The 26544-nt window shown below is 45.9% G+C and overlaps 1 protein-coding gene across 1 annotated transcript in view; it reads right to left on the minus strand.

Moving 5' to 3' along the window:
- ADAM12 (ADAM metallopeptidase domain 12) overlaps nt 1-26544 on the minus strand; it is a 332164-nt gene that overhangs the window by 47049 nt on the left and 258571 nt on the right. The window contains exons 13-15 of the mRNA XM_021712307.1: nt 14748-14925; nt 10137-10226; nt 7905-8100 (exon numbers count right to left, since the gene is read on the minus strand). Of these exons, the coding sequence (XP_021567982.1) occupies nt 7905-8100; nt 10137-10226; nt 14748-14925 (464 nt within the window). The remainder of the gene's footprint in view (nt 1-7904; nt 8101-10136; nt 10227-14747; nt 14926-26544) is intronic.

Raw genomic sequence — 26544 nt, forward strand, 5'->3', positions numbered from 1 at the left:
CGAAACCGCAGTCTGTGAGAAGTGGGAAACAATGGATCCCTAGAGTCAGCCATGCCTGTCATATTCTCAGAACTTCATGCTTAGATCGTTAAAATCCCTACCAGTGGGTAATGCTAAACAACAAGGAAAGGAGGAGGGAATGGGCCTTCAGCTCCTGAACCAGCCTGGTGGTCTCAGGGTCCGCAGCCTGCCTGGATCCCTAACGCTCAGGCAGGCCTCCACGGCTGGCTCCCAACAACTAAGGATCAGTGTTCTACCAACTTGTTGAAACTTGCAATGCGAGTAAGAGGCAAAGTTGGGTCTGACTCATGGATCTAAGCCCAAACTCTGATCTTTCTGTCTAGCCATGACTCTGTGCTGTATCTATTTGTCAACAGATGTCTGTTCTTGCCATCCCTTCCCCTCCAGAACCACCGATATATTCTTCCATAATTCATCTTCTCTTGGACTTGGCCCAATCTCCACCAAATCCTTTTCCAAAGAATATCTTGACAGGCTAGGACACCAGCCACCCCATGCTTATGTCTCAGGTGCTGAACTGGACTGGGTGACATACCCTCTTGCATCTGAGCATGGCCAGTGGGCTTCCCTCTATCATGGGGACAATGGACCAAGGCAATAGACATTTGTATGCCTTTTTTGCTGCATATATACTGATTCAGGAAAAGAAATGAACAATTCTGAATAATAGAATGACTTGGAAACTTCTGGGAGAGAAGCCCTTTCCTAAAGAAGCAAAGCTCGGTGGAGTTTGGCCAGTAAAATTCACTCCACTCTGCTAGTAATTTGTCCAGTGGCTTGAACAAGGTAAGATTCTGAAAGTTAACTTTCTGTCTCCCTCCAGGAAAGCAGTAACGGCTTTTTTCTAAGGGTTTCATTCATGTGAGCTCTCACCCCAAACGTGAGGCAGTAAGAGATGTCGTGTCATACTTTACGGTTGATGCATGGCCAGGACATGTTGTCCCTGGGACGCAGCAATGACACAGCTCGCTTCCACATGACAAAGAAAACCGACATTTGCAGAAGAGGCAGGTCATGATTTCATCAGCCACGTAAACTTGGGGATGCAATAGATGCATCTCTCTGTGGAATCAAAAAACTGAATGCATACCCCAACCTATCATCTACTCTGCTCATTATTTTCTCTGGAGAATGAAGGAAAGCATGCTTTGATGATAACTCACATCAGCCTTGACGGATAAGCTCTTTTGCATTCTCTATTCTCAAGCCCCAAGCACTTAGGGATTTGTAATGTTCATCAACTGCTGTTGCTTTAATTTGGTGGTGCTGGGGGTGGCAGGAAGGTGGGAGGAGGGTAGAGCAGAACTCTGTGTGCAATTCTAGTTTTCACACAGGTCACTAGCATGTATGAGAAATCTTCCACAAGGAAAACAGATGTTTAAAGGCCAAGGGGTTTAAAAGGAACCAACCTTCAAAGGACACAAGCAACTGAGACTTGGTCCCATTCATAACATGCCTCTGCTGCTCACACTTCCAAGGTAGGGTTATACAATGATACCATGCCAGGTTCTGGAGGTGTTCTGGGGCCAGAGACAGCCATCAAAACACCCCCAGAGTGGTTCAGCCCCTCTCTTTCCAGAACCACATAGCCACGCCCCTTTCAGGTAAAATCTCTCTTCATAGGAGAACCTGTATGATAGGAGTGGCTTCCTCTAGCACCTGGAGCAGCATCAGGGGTTTGTGAAAACAGATTGTAGGGTGGGAGACAAGATATGGGGTTGCTTGCTTTGCCTAACACCTCTTCCATAGCCCTTCTAAGGACCAAAAGGTTTTCCTTACACAAGATTCAATTTATATGGCTCAATTGGAGCTAACTTTCTCATTCAAGGTCAGAGGGTTGCATGTAAGATTCAGAATAACCCATCATCTCACAGATTCTGTGGCTGGGTCAGTGCTGGGAAATCAGCTGTCTTCCTTGGAACTTGTTGCTGGGGCCATTTAGATGAGAGTCCAGGGCTGCTGTGTCCTTCTGGGTCTACCTCCATTGCCACCTTCCCATGGAGGGAGGCTGGGATTGTCCCTCCTTTCTCTCACCCCTCCTGCAGAGGCTGTCCTTTCCTCGTATTTATTTCCCACATTTGCTTTTGCCTCTTGAGATGCCCCAAGGCTCATGCCTGCTTGTAAAATCCATGGGCAGGGATGGTGCCCCGGCCCTGCACCTAGCAGATGTGCTCCAAGAATGAATGAGTGAAAAGCCATCTGGGGAAAGCCCATCCTGTCTCCAGTGCCCTCCCCAGTGGAAGTCAACTGTGGTTCTGTGGAACAAAGCAGCCTGAGTCAATAAGCACCGCTCCTGGATGATCCTTTTTATGACTCAAGGTTTTCACCATTTACATCAAGTGAAGTATTACTGCGCTGTCTTAGGTGAGGTCATGAAAAGACAGACTGTTTACTTCCTGGAAAGACAATTGGTTATGCCCTCAAAGTTTAAGTAAAGTAAGAAAACGTGTAAGAAGGGAAACCAAAAAGGGGCTCAGTGCTGACCTTGGGAGCAGATGCAGCTCTAGCATTAAAAGAAAACATCATGAAAGGAAGTGGACTCAAGGCGCACAGCCCACAGACAACTCTCTGAGCGCCTTGTCTGTCGAGAGCCGGCTGATCCCGATTAGGAGAGTGGAGGAGTGTTTCATGTGGCTTTTGTGTGTTGGCTGCCATCAGGCATTTCTCTTCTAGACAGAATGATCAATGATTTAAAAAGTGCAAGTGACTTCTATCCACTTGCACGATGTTACAAAGGCACGGACATGAGTTCGAAGTGATCGCACTCAAAAATGTCCATCTCCACATCCTCACGAAGATGAGATGTCTTGTCTCTTGGAAAGACGACAGTTTTCTTATCACTCCTATATCACATCAATTTAAAGCCTTTGGGTTCTCAATAATAGAACACTTAGATGTTTGGCTGTTACCAAAAGATAAAATTTAGCCTTTCAGAGGGAATTCTGACATCATACTCTATTTTATAATTATGTAGGAAGTGATGGATTTTAATGACCAGTTTTATCTTTAGAGTGGTATAGCTTACACTTATACTTGTAGTTTGGAAGTACTCAATGTCATTATGTCTTTTGAAAGAGAAATTATGGTATCTTGAATTAAGCCCACAATTTATTTTATCTAATCTTTTACTTGAAATGACTCCATTATGCAAATACACGTCTCCAGTTCAGTCAAATCAGCTCCTCCTCTCTCTCTGTCACTAATTTCCCTTATCCCTGTCACTAATATCCACAGAGAAAGGCATTTTTACAAAAAAAACAAAACAAAAACAGAGGCTCTCTTCTTTTCCTGTCTCTCTCCTTCAAACGGACTTTTGCATTCATCAGAAAATGAGATCCAAATGAACAAATTTTATCGTTTCCTTCTCACTGGATGGGACAAAATGGAGATTTTTACTGACTTCTAAACAATATGGCTCCTGGCAGAAATATCTTTTCTTCCCATCTGTGGTCACAGGGGTTGGAGGAGATTAGTAGAAACACTGCACCAGGTGGATCACAATAAACCAAGTCCTTTTAAACTAGCCTTGCAGATAAACACTGAGTGTTCATCAGCTCATGAAAACTGTCTATCCAGCTCAGACTGCATAAATCGAATGACCCTAGATTCTAGTGAGTGATACCGTAGGAAAAAAATAATATATTTCAGGAATTCTCTGATGCAAATTGTTTGTGACTTTAGATGTACAGTTATCTGTGAGATTAATTGTCAAGTGGTGTTTTCAGGAACCATGCTAGTGATTCTGACAAACAACATCGGCAAAAGCAAATTTGCTGCCCAAAGGAAAACATCCAGCTGTATTTCAAAAGGAATAAAGGTCACATCCCATTGACAGAAAATCTTTGTGGATATCAAGGCTAAATTGGACTAAACGCCAACCACACAGTTTGAACTGCAGACGGCATTTGTGTGTTTGACATCAACACAGAAAGTTTTGCCATACAAAATCTGTGGGAGAAAATCAGTGAGAAAGAAATTATACTCCCGGCCAATAATAACACACATTATAAACAACAATAATAATTAGAAAAACAAATAAATGAACAAAACACCCAAAAGGTATTCTGAAAGTGTGTTACTTTGCCAGCTAGAAGTTGCAGGCATATGTTTTGAATGTTCTATCATTTTATTTGCAGAAAGATTTAGAAGCAGGATTATTTTATTGAAACATAATGCTGGATCAAGCAAAGCCCATTTCAAAAGGGAACCGTTAGTTGGAAGAAAGGGCTTCATCCGGTCAGTGTTTGGGTAGCCAGACCTGGGAAGTGAGTAACGGACATTCTGAACATAGCTGGAGAATTCTGGACAACTCAGCGACTCGGCCAGCCCACTGGGGTGCGAACGTCAAGAGGCAACCCGAGCAAGCACTCAGTGACTCCTGGATTCAGAGTTACTGTGCGTCCCAGGAGGCTACGATGACCCCAGTGCAAACATGGCCCAGATCCTGGAGCATTTGCTCATGGGTGGGGAAAACGCATTCTTGACAGCAAGTTTTCCTTTTCTGAATCATGAAAAGCGAATTCAAACCAACCAGTGTAACAAAGCATAAAAATGCTCTCGACCTCGTACATCTGGCTGGCCAGGGGCCTGGCCCGGGAAGTCACCTCTGCCCCCAGGACTTTGTCTGTCCCGGGACCGATGCCTCCCAGGAGGACGTGGTGAGGCAGCCACATCCTCACCCCCCTCCGGATCCAGGCAGCCGTGCACGGGGCTGTGGGAAGCGGGCCACTCTGGCAGGATCGGGGCTCTTGAGTCAGCATTTTACGCAGAGCCGGATGTCAATAAATACTTAATAAATGAGAGAATGGTGTGGAAGATGAGGATCTCTGATCTCCCAGTCACAACCTAAACTCCACACACAGAATGACTGCACTTCCCCTGGTCAGCCCCTCTGTCCCTGTGTACTTTCATCTATGCTATTCCGTTATGCCAGAAATATCCTTCCTCTTCCACTCCTGGCAAATGGCTACCCGGGCAACCTCATCTTCAAAGCCTCCTCGTCAGCTACCCTCCACCATATCTTGCTCGTGATCCACTCACAACCCACTTGACAAAGATGGATCTTGTTCACTAGTCCGAGCTTCCTGTGATTACTGCTGCTTTTCCTCTACAGAGTTTAGATTTACCAGGTGCTGTGCATCTGGCATGGAACTACATGCGCTATAATAAACAGAATAGATTATAGGCTATGTTAGAGGGTAACCTGCTCCCAGGTAATCTCCATTCTCAGAAGGGGACGCAGCTTCCTGGGCAGGCAAACCTCCAGCCTCATCTTCAGCCATAAGGACGATGAGAGTTTAAAGCAGGTGACTTTTTTTTTTTTTGAGTTGGAGTCTTACTCCTTTGCCCAGGCTGGGGTGCAGTGTCACACACGCTCACGGCCACCCCGGGGTCCACTTTCTGGGCTCCAGCAATGCTTCTGCCTCAGCCTTCCTAGTAGCTGGAACTACAGGTGTGCGCTACCATGCCCGGCTATTTTTTAAAAATTATTTTATTGTAGAGACTAGGTCTCGCCAAGTTGCCCGGGCTGGTCTTGAACCCACGGGCTCAGGCAATCCACTCGCCTCGGTCTCCCAAAGGGCTGGGATGACAGGCTGAGCCACCGAGCCCAGCCTTTGCAGGTGTCTTTCTATTGCTCTTGCTTTTGAAAACTCAGTCTGTGGGTCGGGTTGTCCACCTGTTTGCCTGCCTGGTTTGCAGGCTCTCTCTCTCTCTCTCTTTTTCTGGTCGGGCAGCTGGAGAAGGACTAGTTCGATGAGATGATAAATACCAGCCCTGGTCACTATGAATCAAAGGCACACAGGCCAGCTGAGTCCCACAGGGGTGGCAGCTTCAAGAGAAATGTTGAGCTCCATCTCCATCTGACCTCACCATGGTCATTGTCCCTACCTCAGGAGGTTGGTGGGGGGACAGAATTGGGGTTACATGCTATACTATGGCAGGGTATCAAGGAATACCATGGGAAGGAGCGTCATAATTGCCCTTCTAACTCAAGAAGGGGAGACCCCTGACCCTGAAGAAAGGCTGGGAAGGGGGAGGCCACTAGAGATGTTTTAGTCCATGAAGATCTGACTTACGAAAGGAGCCACAGTCCCAAAATTACTTCACTTGGCTAAAAGGTGTCTGAAGTCACTAAACCATGTAGAACCCTTGCAACCATTAGAGGTGTATAGTGAGTGTCGACTTAGCGCTTGTCATTGCAGTAGGGTGTCCCCCTTCCCAACCCAGGCGGGCAAGGATATCAGAGCTGAGGGCTGCTTAGGGTCCAAAGATGAAGCAAGCACTAAGGGTCCAGGAACTGTAAGTCTCAGCCCACCCACCCAAGTACACCCATGAATCATGAAGAGCACAGGAAGACCTTCTCAGAGGGTAAGATCGAGCTGTGCCTCTTTGCTATAACCATGCTGCTCTTTCTTCTTCCTCAAAAAGCTCCAAGCATAGAAGAGCATCTCTGGCTGGCAGGGGCAGTGGCTCTCCAGCAAGACCCATCTCCAAGAAACACCATCCTGCTCTCTATCCTTGGCTGTTGCTTTTTCATCTCATTCAAAGCCCAAGCTTCGAGGTTTAGTCATCGTCTTCTGCTCATGTTCTTCCTTCATCAACCCTAAAACCAAAACCTCACAACAAAAGCCTGACAAAGGGCTGTATCAGATTTCCCTCCCTCTAGAGACCCTGCCTGAGCTTGCTTGGCTTTCAGCCTGGGCCTGACCAACCACAGTGGTCTTGCCAAAGCTGGAGCCTCTGGCCAGGGCTGAGGTCACCCCTGAGCCAGCAAGGGGAGGGAGTGAGCAAATGCGGCCGCCGCATTGCAATAGGGAAAGAGAAAGAATTACAGAACAGGATGGGTCCCATGCTGTTGGATTCACAACTGGAATCCTGGGAAGTGCAGTCGGGCATCAACTCCCAATTGGTTCCTGGGTGATGAGGCCTTGGGGCCCGGGGCTGCCTGGGGCGGCCTTGGATCTCTGACCCCAGGAGCTGGGGCACAGAGAGAGAGACACACACAGGGATCAATTCTTCCCCTTTCTGTGTCTGATCTTCCACCCAGTTTTAGAGGTTTGGTGAAGTTCTCATTTCAGATCTCACTCTCTGGGGTGACCGTACACACAGGCGCTGTGTCACAAGGACCCGGGTTCAAAGCTTAGTCTGGAGACCTTGGGAAAACTGACTTCTTGTCTCAGAGTTTGAGCTTTACCCTCTGTAAAACTGTGGTCATTGTCCCTACCTCAGGGGGTTGAGGCAGAGTCAGAAGAGACAAAACATGCCAAGTGCCCAGGAGAAACTGGTGGAGTGGCGAAAGAATGGCCTCTTATTTGAGCCAGCCATGTGCTTTCCCAGCTGAGAGCAGCTCACTGCTCCCAGTTCTTCCCAATCACAGACATCCTCGTAATCAAATCCAATCAAGGGCTTCCCCCTGGTGTCCCTGGCCACTCTAGCTGCAACGACTTTCTCTCTGGCACCCTCAGTCCTCGGTTGGGGTCCCCATTTTGAGCTCAAAAGGCCATGACCACAGTCTGTGTGGTAGTGGGAAGTTCTGTCTGTTCATCTGTCTGCCCAACTACACGCTAAGCTATCTGAAGGCAGGAGTCATGGCAGACTCCATCCCTGTCATTCTATGGGGCACACAGTAGGGGCTCAGGCATCTCTTGTTGAATTGCATCTCAAGGGCAGGCTCCAGGCAGCATTCGTTTTTGCCCATCTCATGTCCATCATGGCCCCAGCCCGTCTCCTAGGGAGTCAATTATTCCCAACTGGAACGCGCAGGAGGCTGTGTGGACAGCATCCTTCAGGAGTGAGAGTGCGTGGAAACAGTGTTCATCCATTCCCACCACCCCAAACCTGCCAGCACCCTTGCCAGTGTCCATCTGGTGGTGACCACCTACCTGGTCCCCAGAGAGTGACGCACTGCTGCTCGTGGGTCTGACAGATGCCGTTGTAGCAGTAGCCATCCACCCCCTGACACGGGTGTCCATCGTGCAGGTATACGTTGGCGGGACAGTGAGGACTGGCCCCCGTGCAGAACTCTGGAAGGTCACAGGAGTTGCCAGAGCCCCTGCACGCCGTCCCCGCAGGCTTCAGCTGGAAAGAGAGGGCCGTCGATAGCACATGCATCCAGGGAAGGGAGAGGCAGCTCTCAGCAGCACGCCTGAGGTCCAATGGAGCCAGGCCATCTTAACATAACCTCATGTAAAGGGATGGAGATTTCAAAGGAAGCCCCCTTTAAAGGCAGAAAAGGCTCATTAAACAGTCAGATTCTCACGTGGGGTCTTGGGGTTCACCATTTCTCTACAGGGGGCACAGAGCCATGGCGAGCAGCCTCCTTTTAATGTTTTACAACATTAGGGTTCTTTGAAGAGCAGACAAACTGGTTGCTGGAACATGGCACCTCAGAGGAAGGGGAGGGAGGGTTGTGTTGACTGCTGGGCTGGCTGATTCTTTTTTTTTTTTTTTTTTTTGAGTTGGAGTCTCACTCTATCGCCCAGACTGGAGTGCAGTGGCCACTCCCGGCCACCGCAGCCTCGACCTGCTGGGCTCCAGCGATCCTTCCGCCTCAGCCTTCCAAGGAGCTGGAACTACAGGCGTGCGCTACCATGCCCGGCTCATTTTTGACTTATTGTAGAGATGAGGTCTCGCCAAGTTGCCCAGGCGGGTTTCGAACCCGCGGGTTCAGGCAATCCACCCACCTCAGCCTCCCAAGGGACGGGATTACAGGCTGAGCCACCGAGCCCGGCTGGGCTGGTTGATTCTTAAGAAGGAGGTCTCTGGTTGTCAACACCATCACATGTTTTAAGATGCCATTTGGACCTACAGTGTTAGCATTTGTGGACAAGTTGACAAAAATGATTTCAAGGGCACAACCACGACAGCAATTTTACTTTGTCATCAAATCATAGAACCGGAACCCTCTCTTTATGGGGAGCACCGGAGAAGAAGAACAAGGTTGTCAGAAACCGCCGGACCAATGACTCAGCTCTTTGTGGTTGAAGAAATTAAGGCCCAGCGTGGCTTGTCTGAAGCTCCATAGCCAGGGACCTCTCTCAAGCCTGGGATTGGTTTCCTGCACTCTCCTCAAAGACAATGATATAAGACTTCTGCCAACTGCTAGAAGATCTGGAAGTTGAAAGGGATCGTTTAAAAGCCATAGCCTAAAAGTGGGCCACATCCGGGCACTGCCATGTGGCTTTCACTTACCTCCCTCTCCTGTGATCTTTCTTGGGCATCACCTGGGCATAAGCTTGGGCTGGCCTCCCACCTTTCCCCAGCCCCCTACCAGCCCCTTCCGCTGCCAGTTGCTGCATGCCAGGCAGTGCCAGATGCATATAATATTCCCCATAAGTTAATCACCATTAGGAAGGGAATGAAGGATATTTTAAAGCTGAACATCAAATGTGATAATGCATTTCTAAATCACCGTGCTCGCGTGGGGCAGCTAAGAGGGAGTTTCCTGTTAGCAGAACGCTAAGATCAATTGCTTAATTAAAAAGAAATAAAACTCTACCCTTGAATCAAAAGCTCAGGCTTCTACTCTGTCAGATACTGGCTCTAAATAATGAGACAGACAATAGAACTGCCAAAACAAATGCAGCAGAAATGGCAAAAGGGTAAAACTGCCACTCTCGGTTGGCCTGGGTTGGTCAGCAAATTCTGCTGGGAGGACGCGAAGACTGAGTTGTTTGCAAAAAAAATCCCTGGAGCAACCCACACAGTTTCTTGGTGCAGCAGGCAAAACGGTCTTGGGATCAAGAAGATGAAACCGGATAAGGATGAGGGGCAGCGGGGTGTGGACTTTCTCTTACATTGTGCTTCTTGTTAGCATAGTAGGACTGCACATACCAGAACACACATGGAACACTTAATGTTGAGCTAGAGTTTTCAGCTCATCAACAATAATTTAATCACACATGACTAGCAATTAAAATGTGCATTTTCCTGAAGAGTAGAAGATTAAAAAAAAATAAGAGATGGGTAACAGCAACTGGTGTGAACAGGAGTGATGGTTTCCATGGCAGTGAGCTCTGGGAAATGGTCCCGCTACATTGCTTGCCCTGCAAAAAACGTGAGCCACCCAAACCTGTCGGTGGCCCTGGGGCCAAGCTGCGGCTCCGGTGACTCACCTGGCAGTCTTCACAGCACAGCCCGTGTGCACACACAGCGTCTGGCTTCAAGGTGCAGGTGGTTGCATTGCAGCAGCGATTTGTGCACTCCTGGAGAAGGGAAGGATCTGTGTGACAGGGGCAAACCCAACAACTACTCGCTAAATACAAATGTCACACCTAAGCAACTGCAGAAAAAGAAGAACCAAGAGAGCCCAGCTGCTGAACTGAACACCTGCCTAAAGCTTATTTTGATCTATGAGGAAGCAAACCTTCTGCCAAGTGTTTATGAGCCAACTGGGTCTATGAGTCCCTGGGAAAAGCCAGTAGCATGTGAGTGCCTTTCATGAAAAGGAGCCACGATGGAAGGCTGGCTGGCCAGGACATCACTTCAGTTCACAGCACGGCAAGACTTTGGAGAAGGTCTGCATGCAGGTCTCATTGCAGCAGACTGCATCAGGATCCCTGGAGGACTTGGACATTACTCGTTAAAAAAATATACATAGGTGCACACAATCTTTACTCTTCGAAAACTAACCCTTGTGATCTAGAGCATACTGGCAGGAAAAGAGATCAAATCAATTGTGTTTGAACCACAGTTTCCTGCAATCCAACCAAATAGTAGTGGATGAGACACTTTGCTCATCACAGGTAGGCTGTCTGGCCTGACAAGGTACTCTGAGGGTCAGGAACGGACATTAGAATGACTAAGAATCCAGAAGGAGGTCTGAGGCCCGTGCTCATTGATTTGCAAGGGATTTCAATAGATAGATCAACCATTAGATGTATTATCCTCTCTGAAACCAAAATGAGAGAAGAAATGGACTCCTTTATTATGCTGTGCTTTACAAGTGCTCATTTCTTTTTCTAACAAGAGATTGATATCTTTTGCTTAGTTCTCAACAAAAGGCCTGAAGACATTTATCTAGTGAATTTATGAAGTCCTTGTACTTGAGTGCAATCCAACAACTTGGAGTTTACTCATTTTCGAAGAAATGGTAATCATCATGAAATGGGACAGATCATAGTGTCTTTAATACTACTTAATTTATCAGTGATCTTTTATATCATTCAATATATGAAGAGCTCTGAAAAATTTATATACTACTGGCTGGGGTGAAGCTAATCATATACTATTTTAATAGTATACTTCTGGAAATGATTTTTTTGAATTGATTTCTCATTAGTATCATAAATGCAATGAATAAAATTGTCAATAATCTAGAAGACTTATGGCAAACAGATACTGAATTATATTCTGTGCAAAACTCTATGAATTATGCTCTCATTTGGTGTTTATCATTTGCTCCTATTATGTATACTTCCAAAGTTATTAAATTTTAAATTTGTTTGAGGACTTTATAAACATCCGGAATGTGTAATATATACAAAAAGATAAAACTACCAAGCAGAAATCATAGCTGTAACTTTCATGACAGTAAAGATTTCTAACTCATGGACTTACAATTCTGAAAAAATTTAGGAGCTTGTTTTTTTTTAAAGGAGCTCATTAACTGCATTCCTCATCAAACGCACAGCAGAGCTGTCCTGATCCTCATGGTCTTGATGGCTCGACTAATGATATATTTTCCTAATTTTAGATTTTCTTGAAATTCTAGGTGAAATCGGCTCTCCTAAATCTGGGTCCTAAAATCTTTAAGAACGATTTCTGCTCCCTCCCAAATCACCAGATAACACAAGCCGCAGCTTAAATGGAAATGTAGCCAGGCAGAATGACTTTGACTTCAAAGGGGATTGATAAGGTGAGAAAGATGACTAAGTTTAGAAGATATTTGCAAGCTACTGGCATCCTATTGACTTTAAACAAGGAGATAGGCCTGCTTTCCCAATTCTGTTAGCTAGAAGAATGAGTGAGTTGCCAGATATCCTTATGTTGATATAAATCCAGTGCCCTGTCCAGGAAGCCTTCAGCAATCAACTTGCCTTCCAACTGGGCAGAATCTATTTCTTCTGCAGTACCATGTTTCTCAGAAGAGACAAATTCTTCATCTGTTGGTGCATTTATTATTTTAGCACTCAATAGAGAAGTCCAACAGAGCCCATGAATACTAAGTCTCCAAAGAAGAAAGAATAATGAAACCATTAGAGAATTCTCTGCAAAACCATAATTGTCATTCTCATGTTGTAGGTAGTAGGCATAGATTGTTAATCACAATGAATGGGAGAAGACTGAAATGCATCTTTCTGAAACGAATGGAGATTATTTCTGGGAGTAAGGGAGCAGAAGCTGGTTTCTGTTAAGTGCTGGTAGAAATTGTTTGGATTCCGTTCACCCACTCCTTCCCTGATGTGGCAACATACTAGGTCCCTCTGAGGGCCAGAGAATGCATAGGCCAATCTGATGCAAGGGCGTGATGAATATTTCCAAGGCCTGAGCACTGGGAAGGGGGATAAAGAACCCAGGTTAACAAGTCTGACTGAAGGTCTTGGTCAAAGTCGTTTGGAAACCGGAACTGGGCTGACACACTGCCAAACACAATTTGAACTTGAACCTTGAAAAGCAAAACATAAGGAAAAAACTAAAAAGCGAGGCAAAAGGCTCCTATCTGACTTGGAAAGATTTTTTTTAGAAGAAGGAACTTTGAGTAAGGAGAATAAGAGTTCCCTTCAAATATTAAGAACGGGTCCCACGAAATAAGGACTGTAACCACAGAAATACAAAGTTGGAAATCGCATGCAAGGAGAATTTGGTTCTATATCAGGAGAGAGTTTGTGATCATCAAAGCTACCCTGCAATGCCATGTGCTATCTGGAGAGACAGTAAGCACCCTGTCAAAGCCACATGCCTCCTTCATGGAGACAGAAGTTGATCAGAACACAAGTGGCTGGCAACTTAGGCACTCAGGCATTTGCTGACATGATGAGGAGGGTGGGGATAACGGTGGTAGTGGGGGGGGTGGCAGTGATGTTGGTAATGGTAGCTGTGGAGACAGTGGTGGTTGCGATAATGGTGGGATAGTGGAGGTGATAGATGGTGAAGGTGGGTGGTGAAAGTGGAGGTCAGGATCGTGGAAATGGTAACACGGGCAGTTTTAACAGTGGTGGTGGTGATGGCAGCAGGGATGCTATTGACGCTGGTGGCATATGGAGTAAGTGACTGCTCGTTGGGTCATTTCAAACCTGAGAGTTCATGGCTTCACGAAGAGCTGTCAGGTTTATTTAAATTAACAAATCATTATAAGAAGTTAAAAATCAAAGAAAAACCATTTCATTCAATAGGGCCTCTCCTGAGAAATGAATAATTTAAGCTAATTCATTTTTTTCCCTTTAAGTAATTAGCAAGGCCTCCGAGGGACTTCTCCTGTGCACACCCCAACCCATGAGTGGTTTTACATTTTCTTCCACTCATCTTAAAAAGAGTTCCTGTAACACTATAATTAGGACTTGCTCCTACACTGCAACCACTCATTGTGAGAAAAATTAAACACCACTGCAGACAATGTTAATCATCATTGATAAGTTCTAAATTTGGCAGAAGCACAAAACTATTTGAAAAACAACAACAGCAACAACAACAAAAAGCACTGCTGTAACTTTCCACCCACCCAACACATACATACACACCTCTAACATTCTTGCAGCAACTGTCAGACCAAGATCATTCCCGCAGGTATGGAAAAGCTCAGAAACTTGAGGATGGGGATAAGAGGAAGATTCTGTTGTTTGTTTGAGGAGCGCAGGATACATGGGCTGCTCCAGAGTCTCCAAACAATTCTCCTCCTATCCTAGAATCCCCCTTTCAGAACAGTCCTCTGAGACACGCTCTTCCTGAACCCTCGTTCAGCCCATCTATGAATTTAGCTAAGCCTGCCATAAACTTGTCTGCCATCTCGGCTTGCATAAACTCTCAGAGAGGGAATGCCACACGGAGACCGCCTGCTATACAAACTGCTTGCTTTGTTTTGCTCTGAACACAACTGCTTTGAGGTCTCACTCTGTCCTCTCTGCCTTCTCAAGGCTATTCAGAGATGAAAAAGTGGCTGTTACAGTTTCCCCGTTGATGAGCTTGATCACGGGCCCTATAGAAACAAGAAAACTTCCTGGTGTTGCCTGGAAAACAGGGCAAAATAAGCTGTGTGCTGGATAAAAACATTCCCTGCTTTTGCTTATTGCTTCTGAAAGCTACAAGCACGAGAGGCGGAAGCCTCAGGTCGTGCATGCAGAGGAGGCTGCAGCAGCAAAGCAGAATTTCAACTTAAGGGGAAGCTCTTGGTTAAAAATGAAAGTTGCTTATTCAAATTCCCCTCTGGTAGCCTGCCTTACAAAGGGAAAGAAATGGTGCTTATTAGCTATTTGAGCTCAGATTCCAGGGCTTTCTTCTCTGTCAAACTCAAAACTGAGTGCTTTTTTATTGTACTTGTCCTCATCTTGCTGAGAACACCGCACCCTTCGATAGAGAAGATGCTTTATCTTTTTAAACCAAGTGAAACCACTTACTCCATGCAATACTTAAAATTCAGGAAGGCCATTCCGGCTTGTTCAAGGTGGCCACATAGGACCGTTCCCGCCTGAGTTTCTTGCCTTTCCGTCTTACTGTGCAATCTCTCCAAGTTCTTGCGGCTGTGCCCAGCCAAGTCTACAAGGCAAATGTTCTGGAAGTGGCCCTCTTACCTCCGGCTCTCCACAGTCACACTCCTCTCCTTCTTCAACATATCCGTTCCCACACTTCTGGCCCCCGAGAGACGGCTTGACTTCCGGCAGGTTAAAGAGACACATCCCCATTCCTTTCTCCAGACTGTTCTCCAAGTCCTTTCTGCTGCAGCTGCTAAACACCATGGGAAACGGGTACCTGAGAGAGGAGAGCCCAAAACAGTCAATCATCAGGCCGCAGAGTGGCCTTTCCTGCCCTTCGTGCCCTCACGGGCATAAGGGACCCACTGGCCACGTCTGCCCAGGGGTTCGCGGCTAGTCTCAGTGAATGAAGGCTCAAATACTCAGCATAAAGCAAGCACATTCAGTCACATCTTGACATCCATCCCTGCGCAGTGCCAACACCCCCGATGAGGAAGGGTTTTCTCAAAACAGGAACGTTCTTTGGATGGCTTTTCAAATCCACAAATTTAGGCAGTCTCATTACAGACACTGTGAATAGTTCTGGGTGAAATGATGCAACAGAAAGTGAATTCTTAGGATCTGTAGCTTGGAATTCAGACACATACCAATTTTTTTTTTTTTTTTGAGTTGGAGTCTCTGTCACCCAGACTGGAGGGCAGTGGCTGCTCCCGGCCACCGCAGCCTCGACCTGCTGGGCTCCGGCGATCCTTCTGCCTCAGCCTTCTGAGCAGCCGGAATTACAGGCATGTGCTACCATGCCCGGCTGATTTTTTGATTTATTGTAGAGATGAGGTCTCGCTGCCCAGGCGGGTCTTGAACCCGCGGGCTCAGGCAATCCACTCACCTCAGCCTCCCAAAGCGAGGGATGACAGGCTGAGCCACCGAGCCCGGCTCTTTTTTTTTTTTTTTTGAGTGGGAATCTCACTCTGTCACCCAGACTGGAGTGCGGTGGCCACTCTGGCCACCGCAGCCTCGACTTGCTGGGCTCCGGCGATCCTTCCACCTCAGTCTTCCGAGCAGCCGGAATTACAGGCGTGTGCTACCATGCCCGGCTAATTTTTTGATTTATTGTAGAGACGAGGTCTCGCCAAGTTGCCCAGGCTGGTCTCTAACCCCCGGGCTCAGGCAATTCTTTCGCCTCAGCCTCCCAAAGTGCGAGGATTACAGGTTAAACCACTGCGCCTGGCCCATACCAATGTTCTTATAGGAAAGTGCAAAGAAAAAAGAGGCATAAATGACGTGTCATGATTCCAGGGACACACGGTGCCACCGTAGGGCAGGGATGGCCAATATTGGCATTCAGTTCTACAAAGAAGATCAAATCACTGTCTCCCTCTAGCACAGTTGAATGGAGGTGCTCTGGAAATGCAAATCTTGTTACTGCCTCTAAATTCCAGGGCTACAAAGAAGGGTATGGCAGAGTCAGCTAAATCTCCAGCAAAGTGACACTTCCCTTCCATGGTCGAGAGGGCCATACCCAGCCCCCATGGACCTGGGTGGACTGTGTGACTAATTCTTGGCACTGAGACATGAGCAAAAGTGATGTAGTTCATTTTGGTTGGTGGTATTTAAGGACATATCCCTTCTTTATGTCCTTTCTTCTTCTCTCTGCCAGCTGAGATCAGGATATTCCATGGTTGTAGGAGATGGAGGAGCCAGATACAGCATCTGGTCCTGACTTACCGTAGGGAGGGAAGTCACTTGCAGCCTAGAGCCCCAGAGTGTCATATAGAAGGAAAATATACTTATTTTTCTTTTGAGTCGGAGTCTCACTCCATCACCCAGACTGGAATACAGTGGCATGCTCACAGCCACCCCAGTGTCGACCTGCTGGGCTCCTGCGATCCTTCCGCCTGAGCCTTCCAAGTAGCCGGAACTACAGACACACATTACCACACCCGGCTAATTTTTGATTTATAGTAGAGATGAGGGCTCACCAAGTTGCCCGGGTTGGTCTTGAACCCGCAGGTTCAGGCAATCCACTCGCCTCGGCCTCCCAACGTGCTGAGATTACAGGTTGAGCCGCTGAGTCCGGCTGGAAAATATACTTCTAATATGGTACGCCACTGAGAATGTGGGGTTTGTTTCCCAAAGCAGCTAGTGTCACCCAACATATACTGTCTCACTCTTTTTTACAAATGCATTTTTCTATGTCTTTTTTTTTTTTTTGAGTTGGAGTCTCACTCTGTCACTCAGACTGGAGTGCAGTGGCCGCTCTCGGCCACTGCAGCCTCGACCTGCTGGGCTCCAGTGATCCTTCTGCCTCAGCCTTCCAAGTAGCTGGAACTGCAGGCACGCGCAACCGCGCCTGGCTAATTTTTTGATTTATTGTAGAGATGAGGTCTTGCCAGGTTGCCCAGGCAGGTCTTGAACCCACGGGCTCAGGCGATCCACTCACCTCAGCCTCCCAAAGGTGCAGGATTACAGGCTGAGCCACCGAGCCCGGCTTTTTGTATGTCTTAAGGCAGAAAGATTATAAGGTATGAGCATGCCAGAAAAACAGAAAGTTTATTTCCCTGAAGATGGCAGTCTAGCCACCAAGTAATGACTGAGTTTGGCAATACTTGGAGATCAGGAGGTTTTTCACAGCCAAATTGATAATACTGCACCATCCCCTCCATGTGGTTTTCATCAATCTCAGGTTATTAGCTCTGGAGCATAATGCTAATCTACAAACAAATTAATAAATGAAAGTGCTGCCCTATTGGATGCAAAAGTAATAAACCAGAACTTTCTTGCGGTAACTTGGTGTAACAAAGTTCCTTTCGAAATCTTTATAACTTCCCTTGGCAGACAGATTGATTATTTGTGGTATCAAAATGATGCCGAATAGCTTTAAACAATGATCCACCAGAAAAACCATATTTTTTTCAAGTGATAAGGTGTAGTAAAAAAATGGCTCATTATACAAGGAATTAAGAGCAGTTCTTTGCAAAGAAGGAAGACCCACCAAGGTACAGACTGGAATTTCTCTGATACTTAAGAGTTTTCCTAGGACACATACGTGTTTCCAGGCCTGATCCAGGAGACGAAAAGTGATTCTCACTCAGTGATATCAACTGGGTGCTGTGACAAACTATTATCAGTTCCTTCGGGAAGGGAACTGATTTCTAGCAAATATTAATGCTAATTAGGAAAGACACTAGGATAAATTGTAAGTCTCAGGAAGGTTTATATTTAGAATAACAAGAGGTGCTTGCAAAAGAGTGTTTTGTCTTTCCTTGTTTTCCAAGGAATTGGGAATACCACAGACCCCAGGCAAGCACAGGACTGAGACTCATTGCATTTGCTGAGTTCAGACCAGTCTCCCCCATCTCAGCTCTTTCAAAATAGCAAATACACATTCAGCATTTTTCTTTTTTTTGCGGGGGGGGGGGGGGGTTTGACATTAAAGAAAAGGGTCAGGAACAAATAAGACGAATGAGATCAATTGAAATCCAGAGTATAAACGTCAGAGCATGTGGGGGAGAACAGATCATTATTGGTAAAACTACGTTTTTTCATCTGTGCTAGATGTTGTCAGATAGAAGCATAGTGATCCATGCAATACTCAGTTTCTTCTTCCCTTAACTTTTCCTCATTCTGTTGAAGGACAAACTCCAAGGATATGAGACATTCTCTCTCATTTAGAATCATGGGTCAATATTATTCATCCAATTCACAGACTTTCAACCTTGCTCTGATATCCAGGGCATTCATTCCTAGAGGGCGTCTCTGTTTTAACAACAGAATGGCAGCGTCCTCCTCAGATGCCCAGTGAGGTCTTGATGAATTCATCAACACGAAACAGATCTTTCTCAGGGTTTCTGGCAGACAGCAGTCTAACGCCACACGGCCTGAGCTCACCAGTGTGCTCAAGTTGACACAATTACAACTTCCAGTAACTGCCGACCAAGAATCACACCTCCGGCCATGAGCAGACATGAGTGACTCCTCTCCTTCCTGTGGCCTTTTTGGTTTGCTCAGAGTGACCTCGGCACGGCCCCTTGGGAAGTCCAGCGGCCCCTTCCCAAACATTCCTGCCTTCTCCTGAGATGGGGCCAGCCAGCATTCCTACCATTTCCTCCATGTGATGAGGGGAAAAACCCACCGCTGTTGTCCAAGAACTCGCTTTGGATGACAGATGGTTATGAGACTGAGAAGCGTTTTCTACCTGTGGGATATCTTTCCTGATTCCATGCTTCTCATCAGGGAGGCCAGGTGACTACATTTGTTCTGACAGAATATTTATGAACCTGTTTGGGCGCTTAGAGGAAGTCAGGCTTTAGAGGAAGAAAAGCAGAGCAACCTGTCACTCATTCCACTCTTCTGCAAATATTCATTCGACACCTACTAGGTGACAGGCATGGTTCCAGGCTTTGGGGCTATGGGAGTGAACAAAACACACAAAAATCCCACCCACGTGGAGCTTGCATTCCAGTGTGGCTAACTAGGAAATAAACAAGTTAAGGGGGAACAGTGAGTTAGAAAAGGAAGCGTTAAGGAGAAAAAAAAAAAAGAACAAAGGGAGGGTGGGCTTCACCAGGAAGTGTGTTGGGGGGTGCATTTGAGCCCCTCATCCAAAGGGAAAAAGGTGTGGGCACACCAGGGGGAAAAGTTGGTGCAAGGTGCAGGGACAGACTGGATTGCAGGACTTGACTTAATGGCATGAAGCAAGCTCGTCTTGCACACAGAGAGGCAGTCTCTTCTCTACTTGGTGTCATTCTTGGTTGGACCAAGGTCATGCTGATGGTCAGAAGACCCTGCAGTGTCATTAAACAGAGAGCTGTGCCGCTGCAAGACCAGACACTGGTAATGACCGAAGGTATTTCTTATAAGAACTCCAAGCTCTTTTTTTTTTTCGAGTTGGAGTCTCACTCGGTCGCCCAGACTGGAGTGCAGTGGCTGCTTCCAGCCACCGCAGCCTCGACCTGCTGGGCTCTGGCGATCCTTCCGAGTAGTTGGAACTACAGGCGCATGGTATCACACCCGGCTGATTTTTTTTTTTTTTGATTTATTGTGGAGATGAGGTCTCGCTTGCTCAGGCGGGTCTCAAACCTGCGGGCTCAGGCAATCCACTCACCTCAGCCTCCCAAAGGCGCGGAATTACAGGCTGAGCCACCGAGCCCGGCTGAACTCCAAGCTCTTATATTCCTCTTTTTAAGGAAATTGCTTTTGATTTACAGGCTAGAGCCTGCCCCTTCTGCTCTGAGATAGTTTCAGTTGTCTGGCACGTAGGACCAAGAAAGTATTGAAAAATTATAGCCAACCCAATGACTCCCCATACACAAAAATCAATGATCTAAAATTACTTCAAATCTCACAAGATAAGGGAAATTTGACAGGGGCAAATTTGGGATTCCTCTCATTACAATCCCATTCTAATCTACACGTAGTTGAATCCTCTTTATATCCCAAATAACCACTGGTTTCCTAGTGCCTAGAGCATAACAGGTGCCAAGAACTCATGGCTCAAGGAGTCAAAGAGCTGTTAGCTGACTTGCGTGAAAGGTGAGCCCATGGACCCTGAACGAGGCAGGGCACCGACTCCTCCAAAGGCTTAGGAATCCCCGGGCAGGATCTATCAGTGCGACCGTTGATGAGATTGCTATTGCTCTGATTTGGCCTCGCAGGAGAGAGAACACTGAGAAGATACCCAGCAAGGCCAAGTGCATCATTGTGCTTCCCAGGGGTCAGTCCTGCCTGGGAACTTTCGATGATGGCAGAATCAGACTTCTTTGGGTGGTATATTCACAATCCTTCATTTATTAATTTATCCACTCACTCAAGAAATAGTTTCCAAGTGTCTATTTTATTCAAAGCTCTGCGGAGGATCCCAAGATAATTCAAATATGATCTGAGCCCAGCCCATTGTCCCATGCTTGACCCTTGACAAGCTCCTTCCTTATGGGACATGTCCATGGCCTCTCCAGCTACACCCCAAGGCCGATCACATTCCACTCCCCTAGAAGTGGTCCTTGGCATCTCAAGCCCTCGGATACACTATTATTTACATCACATAGGCGGAGTCTGAGTAAAATTTCAGGCCAAGGCTCTGCCATAAGTTATTGTTCTTTTCCTGTATTGCCATATTCCAGCTACAAGATTATAAATTCCCAAGACTAGCAAATGAGGAAAAATATATACTTTTTTTTTTTTGGTCTGACTATTGAGTACCTACTTTAAGCTAGGTGATATGGTGGTGTTCTTATAGTAATATTTTTCTCCTTTTATACTTTTTTTAATTTAAATTTTTCTCCTTTTATACTTTTTTTAATTTAAATTTTTCTCCTTTTATACTTTTTTTTAATTTAAATTTTTTTTTTGTTATTTAGTTTTTATTTCTCTGCAATCCAACTAGACGTGGAGGGGAATAAGGAAAATATGGAACCCAAAGAATTGTAGCGAGAGCACAAAGATTATAGGGATACTGCGAGCAAATGGGATGGAAAGGGTGCTCTCCTGAGCTACAGAAGGAATGATCTGGTAGTTTAAGATAAAACAAGTCAAATTTATGAGAGTGGCCCACAGTTAGCAATGGTGATCTTCTTGCTGGTCTTGCCATTCTGGGACCCAAAGCCCTCCATGGCTTGCACAACATTCATGCCCTCTTTCACCTTGCCAAAAACCACATGCTTGCCATCCAACCGTTCAGTCTTAGTAGTGCAGATGAAAAACTGGGAACCGTTGGTGTTGGGTCCAGCATTTGCCATGGACAAGATGCCGGGACCTGTATGCTTCAAGAGGAAGTTCTCATCATCTAATTTCTCCCCATAGACGGACTTGCCGCCGGTGCCATTATGGTGTGTAAAGTCACCACCCTGGCACATAAACCCTGGAATAATTCTGTGAAAGCAGGAACCCTTATAACTGAATCCTTTCTCTCCAGTGCTTAGAGCAGGGAAGTTTTCTGCTGTCTTTGGAACTTTGTCTGCAAACAGCTCGGAGGAGATGCGGCCCAAGGGCTCGAGGTCAAAGAACATGGTGGGGTTGACCATGGCTGATGGGAAAAGGCTCAAAGTGGTGGCGTCTGCAAAGCCTAATTTAAATTTTTGAAACAATCCAGTGAGACAGGTATTATCATCCCCATTTATAAATGAGGTGAAAGGAATTGTTTGAGAGTTCACACTAAGGGGGATGGAAGAGACTAGATTTGACCAAATCTTTGGATTACAAATTCAGTTATTAAAAAAGCAATTATTTATTATCGATGCCAATTCAGCACTGGATTACCCATTCAACTGAACTGCTGAAACAAGAAAGGCGTTTGATAAGCCCTTGACGTACTGATCAAACACAGGGGACAAATTCTTCCATGATCCTACCTATGCCTGGACCAGTGGTTCTTGAAGTATGAATCCAGGACCGGAAGCACCAGCAACTTACTAGAAATGCAAATTCTCAGGCCCAACCAGACCTACTAAATCAGAAAAACTCAAGGTAGGGGCTCATCAACCTGTATTTTAACAAGTCCTCGAGGTGACTTGCTTAATTGATGCATACTTTACATAGTATACAATTCATCCTTTAAGCCATTTTAAAGTGTACAGTCCAGTGGTTTTTAGGACATTCACAATGTTGTGTAACCTTCACAACTATCTAGTTTGGGAACAAATTGCCTAGAGTTAAAATTCAAACGTTGCAAGGTTAACACATGCACAAACCCACACCTATTTGTGTCATCAGAAAAAATGCCACCAAGGCTCCTCACTGACCTTTTACACCGTGAGTTCTAAGAAAAGCCCATTATGCAGCTTTGAAAACCTTATCTGATTTTAGTGCTGAAAATTCCATGAGTGTCTATCTTGTGAAGCCAAATTCAAATGAGGAATGAATTTTCAAACGCCTTTAAACGGCAGAGTAAATTAGCTAATTCTCATACTGCACACTAATTAAGGTGCAGGGAAGGTTCTGGTTGTGAACAGGGTGATGTTTCCCTTCCATTTGCTCCAAAATCCAAAGTATGGTAATTCTGCCTTCCTCTCACTCATATTTTTTTCTTTCTTATTTAATAGCTTTATTCCCTGGAGCACCCATGAAAAGAACATTGAATTGGGCGTGCATTGGCTCATGACATCAGAGATCTCGTACCGCCCACGGGCTGTAGTTAAGACAAGCCTCAGTTTCTCCCATGGCCTTTGGCAAGCTCATCATAACGTACTTTTTAATATGTCAAATAAATTACCCCAAATATGCCAGGACAGCAGCTAATTGAAGTGATACATAGCAATGATAGACGGGTGCAGAGCAATAAAATTGGAGAATTTCTCAGAAAAGCAGCACATTGAGCACAATACTTTCCCTTGGCATGAGAACACTTTAAAATGATTATACCTGGGGCCCAGAAAAAAGTGTTGCTTTCAGCTCAGAGGCAGAGAATTGATCTCAGATGCCACGGCAGGGTGACCATGGTCCCTGCTTGGATGTGACCTCTTTGTTAGACTCACTTGCTTTTTTCCCTAATATTTAACTACCAGGGACACTCGGGGTAAGTTTGTCATGCTGAATGCGAGGTTAGAAATGAAAAGAGGATGAAATAGACAGCTGGGTGATTTTGGAAAACAAACACCACTTTTAAAAAGAGGAATGCCACTTACAGCTCCCAGTCATAAATGCAGTCACGGCTTAATATTTTAGCCGTCACAAAGCTGCCAAGTAAAACATTATTAGGGGTTACTTTTACTTTGAAAAATCTGCAGTCAGAACATCCTTTTCTTGTAGGAGCCTGTTGGGCATCTCACCGCTGTATTCTTGGGGTGAATCACACTAAACCAATTTATCAACCTTGACAGTAGAGTTGGGAGTTATCTGACTTGCAGAAAGCTCTCTGAGACAACCGCTTTTCTTGTTGGAAATTAGGTATCTAGGGAAAACAGCTGTAATCAGGCTGGATTCAGAGAGGCTACAGGTCAGGGTTCCCGTTGTTTCCTGTGACTCTGCGGCCTCTTTCATAAACGTGCGCCGCATCTGGGTTCCCGGGCTCTGACCTCAGGGGCTGACGTCCGTCTGACTGTTGACTGCAGGAGAAAGGTGGAAGTGGCCAAGGAAGCAGGATGGAGCAGCCTGGCAGCTGCTGAGAACAGCTTGAAGCTGACATAACTGTGTGACAGGAAAAGCCAACGTTGCAGGAAACGGGATGGGAAGCCATCCAGATTTCTCTGTTTAAATCAATTGGAAAAACAACAACAACAACAACAACAAAAAACTCACATCGTTCACAGCTGATAAATGATTAGCTGGTAAAGGGCTAGCTGGTTTTGGAAAATAATGTTGCTGACATTCTGCTTCCCACTGGTTTGTTTTTGCGGACCCAAATGGAGTTTTATTTTTTCCTGACAGCAAGAGCCACAGATTCTGCAGACCTGGGAGTTTCTTCACTATCTGGGCGTGTGGCAAGGAGGAAGCAGAGAAGCAAAATGGGAAACCTATGTCTGAGCTCTGCATCCATCAGCACTTCTTTAAGCCTCAGTTTTCACATCTATAAAATGGAAATAACAACGACCGCACACGCTGAGCAGGAGGATAAATCAGCTTCAGACAAAAATATGAAAGTCTTTGGTTAACTTCCAAGCACCGTGAGATGCTGGCTGCCAGTATTAATATGTAAAAGATGTCTGCTTATTTTTCCCATTTAGAGTTGCCACTCTGGCTATTTCAAATTACTGATGGCCGGTGCCTCCTGCAGTCTAGTGCTGAGAAGCATGTCCAATATAGTGTAGTGTTATAATTGTAGGCAAAATGTAGTAATCTTTTAACTGTAAAACCACAAGTTTAAGTAAACTAGAGAGCAAAATGATTCAGGTGAAGGAATGATCAAACAGTTGAATATCTGTTGATCAATTAATATGCTTGTGATATTAAGGAAGCAAAGGCCCTGTTCCATTCTGGAAGGGCCAGAATTTTCTTTAACTCAACAAAAACATGGAGTTAGGCACATAACCAATCAACCAACCAACTAAACAAAAACGCTGTTTGCATGGTTGTTACCTGCTACGCAGCTGTGGTTGTTTTCAGTTCCTGGAAGCTTTTTCCAGATGTTTTTCCCAAGGCTCATGCCACATGATTACACTCCACTATTCTTCTGTCCTCTTCCTCCTCAGCCAAGGGCAGGCATTGAGCTCAGGGTGGGATATGGCCATAAATCCTGGCCCTATTCTCCATAGAAGACAATCCAGCAACTCATTTTCCGACATTCCACAACTAGCTTGAGGAGCTTTTTCAAAAACAACTCAACAATTCACAGTTCGGAGCCAGTTCTACTTATTCCTGAGTCCCTTGAGGAGCATAAGCCCAACATTGATTCCACTGTCTCTTCCCAGGTGAGAGCAAAGTCCTCTTACAGTAAGAGGCGGCAAGAAGTCTCAGGTGGGATGGACTTCGCTCGGACAAGTTTCGTTCAAAAATTCTAGACCATCCTCTGGAAACTCTTTAGGTCTTTGCACAGTCGTGCCCAGGAATAAAAACTTTGAATCATCACACACAGAATTTGGGTGCAACAAGTAGGACCAAGGGGGTGGAGTCTGTATCTGCAGATGACTGGCCTCACATTTAGTGCGTTGCCAAGACTGCCATGCAGCACAAGGAGGCCATGCCATTTCAGGAGCCTTTTACTTCACATGGCCTGGCATGTGAGGAGCCACTAGTCTAAATATCAATAATAGTTACCATTTGCTCAGTGAAACTCTGTTGAGGGTCCCAAGCATGGTGGACCATCTCTCTCGCTGACACCCACGTGAGTCAATTATCATTCCTATTTTAGAGATAAGGAAACTGACACTCAGAGAGGATAGGTACCTTGCCAGTAGCAAGTGGTTCAAGAGTTGGGACTAAAAGCACAGGTCCCTAATGGGAAGGCCTGTCTTCCTCCCCCTAACCACACGGCCTTGAGTACTGTCAAGAAACTTGAGCAGATTCCAGGAGCTGCCCCAGGGCAGGGTCTCTGGGTGGCCTCAGGCGAGATCTAGCACAAATGGCTGTTTTATGAGCAGTAGCATCAAATGCAGGGTGCCCTGGAGAGCTGCAGTTGTCCACTCTCCAGCTGCCCACATGCCTCGGGGTGCTCTGGAGCCAGATGTAAATAAAAGCGCATCAGGAGGTCACAGGCAACCTCCAAGCACTTTCCTAAAGGTCTTTGGTGTTATGGAAAACAAAGACCAGCTCTTGGGATCCATCCACACACCGGAGGTGAAGCACCAGTTGGGTCTTGGGTTGCACAGACTGAAGAAGGCTGTGAGCTTGTTCAGGGCCTAATGAGTTGTGGGCAGTGTAAACACAGTCACCCACCTGGAAAGCCTTGTGAGTTCTCACCGTGTAATGGGAGAGTAATCTGGACCCGAGTTCACACGCCCTGGCCACCCAAGAATGCACAGGGGCACGAGACTGAGAGCATTGGCTCCCAAGAGAGAACGGGATCCAGTTTGAGCCTCATGGAACTATTCATTCTCAAATCTACTCTAGAAACAGAAGCAGACTACATTATAACTGGATGGTGATCCAATGGGCCTATGAGATGGACCATGGAAGACTAAAAAAACCATCAGACCAAGAGCAAATGACCAAGTGTCCTTAGAAGGCTATTTCAATTGTTTTTATTTTTAAAAATTTTAAAAAATTTATTTATTTATTATAAAGATGTGGGGTACAATTCAGGGTTAGGTATATAAACATTGATCATGCAGGTACCCTTGTTGATGAGGTATGCACCCCTCTCCTAGCAGTTTCCCTCAACTGCCAGTCTCACCCGCCTCCCCTGACAGTTTTCCACTACGGCCAATCACTTTCTTTCTCTTTTTTTTTTTTTTTTTGAGTTGGAGTCTCACTCTGTCGCCCAGACTGGAGTGCAGTGGCCGCTCCCGGCCACCGCAGCCTCGACCTG

Source organism: Carlito syrichta, unplaced genomic scaffold (assembly GCF_000164805.1).
Source record: "Carlito syrichta isolate Samal-C Ts95f unplaced genomic scaffold, Tarsius_syrichta-2.0.1 Scaffold303179, whole genome shotgun sequence".
NCBI classification, from domain to species: domain Eukaryota; kingdom Metazoa; phylum Chordata; class Mammalia; order Primates; family Tarsiidae; genus Carlito; species Carlito syrichta.